At 41.3% G+C, this 10,958-nt stretch overlaps 2 protein-coding genes across 3 annotated transcripts in view; one reads left to right on the forward strand and one right to left on the reverse strand.

Annotated features, from left to right (window-relative positions):
- Positions 1 to 1,349, reverse strand: part of cckar (cholecystokinin A receptor) — a 7,122-nt gene extending 5,773 nt beyond the window's left edge. Inside the window, exons 1-2 of the mRNA XM_020611325.1 lie at positions 979 to 1,349; positions 143 to 394 (exon numbers count right to left, since the gene is read on the reverse strand). Coding sequence (XP_020466981.1) covers positions 143 to 394; positions 979 to 1,105 — 379 coding nt within the window. The 5' untranslated portion in view covers positions 1,106 to 1,349. The remainder of the gene's footprint in view (positions 1 to 142; positions 395 to 978) is intronic.
- Positions 1,350 to 2,726: 1,377 nt separating this feature from the next.
- tbc1d19 (TBC1 domain family, member 19) overlaps positions 2,727 to 10,958 on the forward strand; it is a 39,766-nt gene continuing 31,534 nt past the window's right edge. For both annotated transcript variants that reach the window (XM_020611383.1, XM_020611382.1), the window contains exons 1-11: positions 2,727 to 2,954; positions 3,119 to 3,191; positions 3,293 to 3,338; positions 4,338 to 4,413; positions 4,636 to 4,710; positions 5,099 to 5,162; positions 6,376 to 6,422; positions 6,503 to 6,613; positions 6,795 to 6,867; positions 7,665 to 7,703; positions 9,824 to 9,936. In XM_020611383.1, the coding sequence (XP_020467039.1) occupies positions 2,859 to 2,954; positions 3,119 to 3,191; positions 3,293 to 3,338; positions 4,338 to 4,413; positions 4,636 to 4,710; positions 5,099 to 5,162; positions 6,376 to 6,422; positions 6,503 to 6,613; positions 6,795 to 6,867; positions 7,665 to 7,703; positions 9,824 to 9,936 (813 nt within the window). In that variant the 5' untranslated portion in view covers positions 2,727 to 2,858. The remainder of the gene's footprint in view (positions 2,955 to 3,118; positions 3,192 to 3,292; positions 3,339 to 4,337; positions 4,414 to 4,635; positions 4,711 to 5,098; positions 5,163 to 6,375; positions 6,423 to 6,502; positions 6,614 to 6,794; positions 6,868 to 7,664; positions 7,704 to 9,823; positions 9,937 to 10,958) is intronic.

Here is a 10,958-nt window from a genome sequence, read left to right on the forward strand (position 1 = left end):
TGGAGGAAGTGTCTGGAGAGAGGGAGGTCTGGGCATCTTTGCTTAGACTGCTGCCCCCGCGACCCGGCCCCGGATAAGCGGAAGAAAATGGATGGATTGATGGATAAAAGCATTCAAGGCCTATTATCATAATTTCACTCACCCATGAAGTACGTGACCAGTTTGCACATTCCGATGCCGAAGATGAAGTTCCGCATGAGGTTGGGGATGAACGTGAAGGGGATGCAGACCAGAGAGACCATCAGGTCACTGACGGCCAGAGACAGCAGGAAGAGGTTGGTGACGGTCCTCATGCGTCGGTTCCTCACCAGGACCGCGATGATAAGGCTGTTGCCCAGAACGCCGAGGAGGAAGATGAGGCTGTAGAGGACAATCCGCACTGTCTGGTTGATATCTTGAGAGGAGCAGGAGAGTGAGGAGAGACATGGATGCGCACAAATAAACTCTGTGTACGTCAATATGACATTTCATTCTATAACCCAATGTTCCTTAAATACTCACACACAGCGACTTACATGCAGTAATTTAGTGCTCAGTATGTGCGGAGTAGTATTTTAATTTGCTGGGTTGTCACAATAATAATCCATATGAATGAATGACACTTTATTATAGACTCAAGGTCAAAATTCAAAAACTAAAAAAAGCAATAAAACACAAATGTAATTTGTTAAGCTGTTTCATCTTTAATGTTGTGTTTTAGCCACACAAATGTACAAAGTTGGTGCTGTTTTGTGGCCGAAGAGTAAAATGGCAGTTTTGTTTGCCTGAACTAGTGACAGCACATGTACAATACATCTGGGGAGGACTGGAGCCATGCGCGTAAAGCGCACAGAAGCAGAAAGCGCCTAAAGCAGTCGCTTTATGCTAGTTTGGCATAAAGATATAAATGCCTGAATAAAATTATCACTATTCCGCAGGGTGTTTCATAGCATTTAGAGTAAAAACAATATACATATATATATTTTTTATTGACTATACCTTTAGGCTCGGGCGGGGGTTTCGGCTCGCTCTCGCACTCCGAAGTATTCTTGATGCCCAAATTGCATAAAATCCTGCTGAGATCCGTTGAATTCATGAGCATGTCATGTAGTGTAAACGTCTCCATTTCGCGTTCACTCTTATAGCCTCAAGTAAAATCTGTCATATGAACAGCATTCGTCATGCTCATGCAAGAAAGTAAATGCGCCAAAGGTCAGGATGTGGCAAATTATAAGTATCCACTGAATCGATTTTAGAAAGAAAATGATGGCTTAATAAACAAGTTTCCGTGCGCTCAGTTTGGTGCGCTGCGCGCCACTGGTGTTTCCAGCTACTGACAGCATGTGGACGGATCCTGCTCTTGAGTGATCAGCCCGCCTTTAGGGTCTGTGCAAGTCAGTATCTCTCTCTCTCTCTCTTTTGTGGTAATAGAGGTTGTGCACAGTGTTAAGGAGACATAGGAGGCGAATCCTCTGTATTCCTTACTAACTCCATATTATTTCAAAGATTTCTTATTTTCATGATCACTTAGAAGAGAGAACATACTGAAGCCAAAATGCGTGACTTAAATTAGTTAGAAATATCTGATGCCCGGTGTCAGCACACTTCTGCACTAGGCTATGTGGCTCTCTGCCACATCTCAACGCATGGCATCGCCTGCTGTGGCAATTCATGCGAAAATGTCAGCAACAATTCGGAAGCTCATTGACTCGGGCTGTAATTGTTCCGATGGGTGGAGAGACAGGCTGTCATTACGGCCCCGGCAGCGCCAACTCCAATATTTTTGAGTCCGTCACATGTTCAGAATAGCACACAGCACTGTCACACCCCATGACAGAGCCAAGTAGTAATTATCGTCTTTAATGTTGTTTGATGAACTCCTTGAGAAACATCAGTAAGTAATAGGAGTAGACCTTCTTGGTATGTGCCGTGGATGTAGGGAATGGAGGGGAATATACTAACACAACTAGTCTTTGGACCAGTTAACAGCAATATATTGTGATGTGATGCTTTCCATCACCATGTTGTCTGTGTTGAGTAGCTCCTCCACCTGGAACTGTTTGCCCTTGTAGTTATTCTGTTGTTTGTTCTTCCAGTATTTATTATCAAAGACGTGGCACCGCTCACATCATGATTCTGACTGACAAACTCTTCAATTTCATCATTCCTTTAGGGAGCTGGTCTCCATGTGTGAAGACAATTACAGCATATTTTAGAGCATCTTCAGAGAAATACTGACATATTTTAGTGATGACAGCCTACGCCTGCTTTGTGAATGGATTCACTAAGTAACATTTTGAATGTAGCAGAGTACTTTTACTTGTAGCAGAGTACTTTTACATTTATTACTACTTCATTGGTTTTGTTATTTAAACTATGCACAGTGACAGTAATCAGTCTATCAAATAATATGACCATACAGAAATCATACTAATATGGCTGTCAGATAAATACAGTTCAGAAAAAGAGTAGCCTACAGTATTTCCCTCTGAAAGCACAAGTTTAATTTTGTACTTGAGTAAATGTTCCTAGTTACATCCCATCACAAATGCGTTTGTGAAATGTATGTAGACCTATGAGATCACATTTTGTATGGCACATGCGTCATATTTAATGTGTGGGCATAAAATAAGATAAAATAAATGATAACAACTAGCTATTTTTAGTAAGAAATGTAAACCGCCCTGTGATATTGGTCTCGGAACAGATCTTCAGCTCGGAACTAAAGTACCGGGTTTTTATTTCCCCTGCACGCTCCTCGGTTGCTAAGTAACCACTGCGGTGGGAAGATGCGGCACCGCCTCGTAGTGCTAACGTCTAGCAAATCAAATTGTGCCGTTTTCGACGCAAAACTACGTTAACGAGCATTGACGCGCAGGATGGACGAGGACACAGAGTTATCTCTGACCATCGCTCAGATCATCCAGCGGCTGAAGGGAAGCCATTTACACTCTCAGCTAGAGAGACACGCCAAAGTGAGTTAGCTAGCATGTAGCCAACGGTGCGGAGCCGAGCAGGTTGCTGTCAATCTCAAGAGTGTCGTGAACAGCTGAATTTGTACTTCTCATTCAACATAAAGCCATGTAACGTATAAAAACAACACATCTTCCTTTTCTTTCTCTCCTAAATATCAATGTAGGAGTGTTTACATCAACCTGAGATAAAACTGGAGTCTCTTAAAGAGGACGTTCGCAGTTTCCTCAAAACAGCGGGTGGGTCATTGACATATTTTCAGTTTATACAACACACACAGCTACAGCTCACTCATTAACATACTAATTAACTTACTGTTGTCAATTTTAATGCTTTGCAGGCTGGGAAAGGAAGCTCCAGAATGCTGTATACAGAGAACTGCATGTGTAAGTGACATTTAGCCTAAAGTGAGGTTTATATGAAGCACCGGTTTACACAAACACTGCAGACACACTTGACTATACACACTCAGGCATGGACGAATTATGAGGCAGAGTGTTTTAGGTTTGATTTTGTGCCTACTGGATATTGTCTACCCAGGTGTTTCCTGTTTCATATTGTACATAATTAGCATGTTGCCTGGCACTGCTTTTTGTACACATATTTGTACCTTAACTTGTTTTCTGAGACTCAGAGGAATGTGTGGTATGTGGTTTAAACAGAGGGATGGCAGCACAGGCCCAGTTTGTTGCTTGTTGTCGTCACCTTCCCCCTTCAGTGTTATTGGACTGATAGATTTACTCTTGTTTTTCTGACATTGAGGCTGTCAAGAGACACTATTATTATTACTCCATAATTATCAAGGTGTATGAGCCTCGTTTTAACTCTTTATAAGTATCAAATTACTAAATAGCTCCAGTAAGCAGCTTTGAAAAGTCCTCGACTGTAAATGCAAACTCTCTTACCTTTAAAACGTCTTCCTTCCTCTCTTGATGCTCAGACTGAAGCATAGGTTCCTTACTTTTAAAGGTTGACATATAACATTGGCTAATGCCGCCTCCTTTTGGCCATTATTCATCTCTGTGGGCTATTATGGGTGTTTAGATTACGCTAAACGTTGTTTAATGCACTGAGACCTTGAGTCATTCAATATGCCCTGAGCATGCTTAGCCAAGCACAGACATGAGACATTTGCCGTATCTGATGGAGCTGCATGCTGACTAATCTGAGCTCCATGTGCACAACACAGCTTACTTAACATTTCATTTGCCTTTTGCTTTATAATACATTTTTTGAGAAATGTCTTGTTATTGGCTTCAGTTCCTCAAAGCTGTCAGGCTTTAGTTAAAAAAATTCCAGTGGTATTTTTGTGTTTACTCAATCAAGCTTTGGTCTGTTGGTCCAGTAGAGCTTGGCATCTCCTCCCTTCTGTTTGCTTATTCTAGCCAGGTGCCCCTAAGCCATCCTGCAGCTCCTCCAGAGCATCTCAAGGAGCCACTGGCCTACATGCGCACGGCACAGGTCGGTCTGTCTCCTCTTATTGCTTCACTCCTCACTTGGTCTTCTTCTCTCTGACTCTTGATTTTTTTTTGCTGGGTGAAGTCAGGGGTTGACCTGCTTTTTTTTCCTCACTCAGCTATTTGGAATCTGTGTCTGAAGCCAGGAATGTGTGTGTGTGTGTGTGTGTGTGTGTGTGTGTGTGTGTGTGTGTGTGTGTGTGTGTGTGTGTACTGTCTTACACAGGCCAGCTGGGAGAAGCGTGTGCTCAAAAGCCTGAACAGCATGAGCACAGAGCTGGGTGTGCCTCTGGCCCGCAAGGTAACAGTCATGGCTAATGTAGCGTAATTACAGTGGCTGATAATTCATGTTCTCTGGCTGCATCTTTTCTAATGCAACATGTGTGTTTGCATAGTGCATCTTAACAATATGTCATTGTAACACAAAGTTGACTGAGCTCTGAATTGTGGCTAAACTGTGGCAAGAGCTAAGCCTAGTTAGTTCACAATGATTCAGGAACTTTAGACTGATAATAAGCAGGCAGTGCTGTTTGAAATCTGTTAATCAGTATTATTATTTGGTTCTGTGCACAAATGATTGTGTTAATGACCAACAAAGCACATTTTGATGTGACATGTATTAAGATTGCTTCTGTTTAGGCTCTGTGGCATCTGTTTGTTAAACATAACTCTTTCCGCCCACTTCACAGAGGCCAGCAGAGGTGCAGATGGAGCTGACCCACAAATGGAACGAGATGGGAACAGATGAACCAGGTCTTGAGACATTACCCAGGGGTTTTTCCCTGATTAGTTTGCTTTTTATGATAGATTGGTGTTGATGTGGCTGTGCACCAGAGCATCGGCCAGATACTGGTGCATTTAACATCAGCCAGATCTCCACTTCCATGTTTGAATATTAAACCTGTATTTATCCAGTGGAGGTTTCCTAAGGCTTGTGCTCTACTCTGCAACATCTAAACAGGGGATAGTAGAGTTTCCAGATGTTTCTCTTAGTATTTTGTCTTTACAGATAAGGCAGTTGCTTGCTTCTGCAAGGTTTCTGAGGTCTAAATCACATCCTTGGGGCGAGAATAGAAAAAGCACATTGACACATTTACTATGCATCTTGACTTGCCTAAAATCACAGTGCTACCTAATAGCTACAGAGCTGCTACAGTGAGCATTTGTTCCCAGTTTAGGTTTATGCCAAAAGAATTCTTAAGGGGAAATCATGCGGTATATTAATATTTGTCTCTCAGTCAATCAACCATTTGCGCTTCATGCTAGTACATGCACAAAGGACACGGTAACCTTCTGTCTTAACAATGCTATCACACCTTAGCGCTGTATAATAACATTCAGGACTGTGTGCCGTCTCGTAGCTATAAACACTTTGGAATAAAGAAGCTGTCCAGGCTCCTTGGATAGAGCTGCGATAACGAGCATCACCACTGCTTCCATCTAGAACCTTAATGCACGCTTTTTCTGGGGATGTCACGGCACTTGAATTTGCTGCTGTGCCACATACCGCAGATGGAAATCATGCTTCAGTGGCTGGAAGTGCCTCAGCTGTTCTGAGTTTTGTAAAAGGTGCCACCTCTGACTGTGCAAACTCAAGTCAAATGTCACAAACAGTTGAACCAAGTTCAAGTTGATGACATGAACTTCATGGCTGGATGCATTTGTGTAGTCTAGATTTTACAGCTGTTACGCCTATTCTGAAATTGCATATGTAAACGTGTACATTTGTCAGCTGGAGAAGTGTCCCCTATAAGTGGTACTATCGGCTTATCGCATGTACCCCAACAAAACTGAGTACACCCTAAATAAATACAGAATAAAATCCCCGCCTAGTGAAGGGTGTACTGATGTTTGTTACAGTTAGTTCTTAAATGTTGTAATTGCTTAACCTTTTAGTGACCAGAGGTGTGCCCAGTTTTGTTGTATACTGTATTGTATTCCTATTAAAGTGTTTGTATTTCTGCAGATTTAAGTCGCTTTAGGCCTGTCTATGCACCCAAAGACTTTCTGGAGGTAAGCAGATTCTTTGTTGTTCAGGGTATTCAGCATAGATGAGCTCCACTATACTACATTAATGCATTTTTCTTATACAGGTGTTGATCGGTTTGCGGAACCCCAACCATGATAGCAGGGAGGATGTCAGTGCCAGGAGCCACTGGGGCCTCATCCAGGTTCCTCTCAATGTCCAAGATATCCCCCAGCTGGTAGGGACCCATGTGCATGTCTGGTTTGTAGCGTTCACTCATATATATGTGTGTGTGTGTGTATATCTGCAATTAGTGACCTTGTGAGGTCAGCACATATAACATATCCTATTAAGGCACCCCAGGAAATGCACAATGGATTTGAAACCTGTAGTTGGTATTTTTTGTGTTAAACTTTCAGAGACAGACCTACTCAGAGCTGAACCTGAGCACTGGGCAGCTGGGGATTGATGACCATGCACACATCCATCCAGGTAGTTAGAAAAAGTGCAAATATACTCATTTGTTCACCATTGTGCTCGGGAAAAGGGGACATTTGCTCATTCATTTTAAGAGTTAGATGAGAAGATTGATATGTCTGGACTGTGAATACGTAGTTTGAACCTATGACTGTTAGGTTAGCTTAGCATAAGGACTGGAAACTGGTACACCAGCTCTGTCCAAATGTAACAAAATCTCTAAGGCTTGCAAATTAACATATTACAACATGACATTGTTTTACATGGAGTTATTTGCCTGACTAGTTCTTGGTCAGATGCAGTAATTTCCTGTAATCTCTGTGAGTTTGCCAGGTAGCCAGTGGAGACCCAGTTTTTGTGTTAGCCAAGCTGCTGGTTGTAGGTCCAAATTTACTGGAACATTATGAGAGCGTTTTGGAGCTTCTCATCTCCTGTAGCTCAGTACAAAAAAATTTCTTTTAATTCCTTTGATAATCCAGCTGGTTCTTCTCTCTTTTCTGCCAGTGTTTAATCATAAATACTTTGACATAAATGTTTACCTAGTAACCACTGTATTTTAATGGTTTATAAACCACACTGGTCTGATAATCAACCTGTGTTTTTTTTAGCTGCGCCACATGGCTGTCTGGAGTTTTTCAAACTATATTTCTGCTAAATCCAGATACTGACATAGTTACAGTCTGGTGTTTAGGCTTTAAATAGAATCACATCTTCATCTTGTAAATCAGAGATAACATTAGTTTGAAGAACCCAGACACTACCACACCATTGCTGATTAATCTGTTTTGCTCTTCCTTCTCAACCCTGTGCAGATTTGTTTGAGAGTGAGTACTTTCAAATCGGGAAAAAAGGTTAGTGTTTGTTTTATTGCTTTAGGTTGTTTTATGTTGACGTTTCTTCTGTGAATAGTTTTTTGTTGGTTTAATTCTTTGAGATATTTCTTTACAAATTGATACAAACTGCATTCAGGTATACTGGGATCTAAACACCAGATGCAGCAGAGGCTGCCAGGAATATCATTGCTTAATCATTATTATTACTGACTGAGACAGTATTTACTTTCCATAACTTATTTTAAGTAGAGGAGCCACAGACTGTAGTTGCAGCCTAAAGTCCATCTTTTTTGATTTTTGTGTTTCATATTTGTACTTAATTTATCCCTTCAGATACCTTGAATTTATTTTTACATTAGAATCTAATCATAGCCACTGTCAAATCTGTTTTTAAAAAAATAAGAATAAAGGCTGAAAAAAAAAATCCAAATACTGGTATAAAAGTATACACCAAGCACAAAAAACTCCCTAGTGGCTCCTGCCGTTAATGAATCCTTCTCCTCTGCTTCTTAGAGGGGAACTTTAACTTTCAAATCATGGCTCTGCTATGAACCCAGTGTAAACACCTACCTTATTATGGACACCAATCAGACATCAATTGACATAAGTCCTTAAAGCACAAGCTGTATTTTGTTTACACAAGGTCCTGGTTCACTATTTCTTCCTTGGTTGGCTGTGTATTGGCTCCCTTGCTGCGAGTTGTGTTCTAGACCAAATATAAAGCACACTCAAATAGGAAATTTAGGAGGAGAGGAGTGTGTTAGTTTATATAATGACTGGCCAACACCTTAAGTCAAGGGTTGTGTGTTTTCAGCTACTGTCACAATAGAGATTTAAGGCAGAATGGCGATGTGGGGGAGGTTGTTTCCAACATGTGCATGAGTGCTCTTTTGAGAGTTATGTAATGATCTCTGTTATGGCAATGTCTTTGTTATGATTGTTGTTATATTTTCAAACTGATGGAATTAAATTGTGAACCTGTGAGTACCTGTGAGCAGGACAGTGAAACCCCAATACATAGATGGTATAGTGGCCTACACGCCACATCTTTTAGGTCAGGATCCCTCTTGATGTTTACCTGACAGATGTATTTTGTGCTTTCTACAATTTCACATGCACTGTGAATGCATCATTCTGCCAGCAAGCCACAGGGGTTTTATGTTGATTTAACATGACAATCATGAGGTAATGCTAAAAGTTCATATCTACTCTAACCGTAGCACATCATAAAGTCGGTGAACTGTCTGAGTAGTGTTGGTTATGGTTGGTTAACAAAATAAACCAATGTTTGCTGACATTAGCTACCATGAGCTAACAGTCATACCAAACCAACCATGACTGTAGTGACAAAAGCCTGACTGGTGAATAACGGTGTGATCTGTTACATATAAACTCATTTTTTCATATTTAAGATGAATATCAAATCATTTCTTAGTTCACGGTCTCACTCAGACATGAGAGCCTGAAACCAGTGCAATGTTTTTGCTTGACTAAGCGATCAGTTTATTCTTTTTTGCTGAGCTCTAGATGAGATAATTGATTCCACTCTCATTTGGCACAGTCTTAAGTATGAAGTCAGTTTATTGGTAACCATAGCTTAGGGAAAAAGATTGGAAACAGGAGGAAACAGCCAGCCTGACTTTGCCCAAAGGAAAGAATATCCTTCTGCCAACACATCTACAGCCTCACTAATTAACACTTAATATCTTGTTTTATCAGTAAAAAAAATGAAGTGTAAGAATTACAGTTTGTGGTTTTAGAGGTGGTTTTGAAGGGGGGCCCGACTAGTTCTGGGCCGGGAGCAGTGACATTCTGGAGTCTTGTCATCATTGTGAGCTTTGCCAGGCAACCAGCAGAGACTCCAGGAAGTCCCTGCCAAACTTTAACTGATGGACGGATCCAGCCGAGGTGTTTGTGCTTGCTTCAAGTCTTCATACTAAGCTAAGCTGAGTGTCTCCAGCCTTTAGCTTCATATTTAATGGCCAGACATGAGGCTGGTAATGGTCTGCGCACCTAACCCTCAACAAGAAAGTGAATAAGTGGATGAAGGAAACTGACTCTGTCAGTGCCTTTTTGTTTCATGCAGACACCTGTCTCCTTCTCTCCACTGTCTTACCTTTTGTCCTATACTTGTCCAGTGATTGTGGAGCAGGACAGTGCCGCAGCACAGCAGTACAGCAGGCAGGGTTGCCCCACTGGTCTCCGGGCAGACCTATGGGCCCTCATCCTTAACTCGACTAACCAGCCACAGGTACTATATGCATACACATGCACACACAGCTGCGTTGCACCCTGGCGATGGCTATCGCTATCAGTTGTCAGTATTTGTCATAAAGCAGCCGTGCACACACAGCTGCAGTGATTCCCAAACTTCAGACCGCTGTCTGAATTTTTCAGCTCCAGCTGTTGTCAGTTAATGGTCAGGTCACTTTTTATTATGTCAGTGAAGAACAGCACTCATCATTAGTAAAGTAAAAATCAACTAACAGCAACTGACTTACAAGCTCTGCATAATCTGCGTATTATCCCTTGTGCTGTTTATCTTAGCTTGCCGTGGCTTGTCCCGTGTGTACACATGCTACGATAATCAAATGCTGGCGATTTAGCACAGTTAGCCCAAACAGAGCGGCTGTCTACCTGTGTGGCGAAGAGCTGTGTAAACGCTGGAGTCCAGAGTCTCCCGTTGAGGCCAAGTCGATAAAACAATGCTTGGGATGGGAAGATTGATTTCTGAGGGAGAGTTACAGTAACAGTCTGGAGATTGTCAGCATGGCTCTGGATTAAACAGTCAGTGTTGGCAGTGACAGAGTACGCATTGTTTTACATTTGAGTTGCCTGCATCTTAAATTATTTTAAGTTTTAGCAGCTATTGCTTCACAAACATGTTAAAAGAAACAGACTCTTACTGTTTCACTTACAGTAAGTAAGCGCTGAATAAACCCTGGCCCTTTTTCATATGCTACTATATCATCATAACCCTTGGAAAAATGTTACCAGTCTTTTATTATTTAATAATATTGTTTGTTTTGTGCCTCAATTCACATTGATTTTATTGTCTAGAAACATATCCAAAGTACAGTGGACTCACATTTTCATAGCAGAAATAAATATAATTTAACTCCATGTCATTTCTAATACAAAGATTATAGAAAAAAAAACACTCTACTGCTGAACAGTTTCTCTTGCAAAGATCCTGTGTTGAAAACAACAACAAAAATTCCTCGGATAGTCGAACCTCGGATTCAGGAGGAACAATGCGGTTTTCGTCCTGGC

This window comes from Monopterus albus, unplaced genomic scaffold (assembly GCF_001952655.1).
Source record: "Monopterus albus unplaced genomic scaffold, M_albus_1.0 scaffold112.1, whole genome shotgun sequence".
In the NCBI taxonomy this organism is placed as follows: Eukaryota; Metazoa; Chordata; class Actinopteri; order Synbranchiformes; family Synbranchidae; genus Monopterus; species Monopterus albus.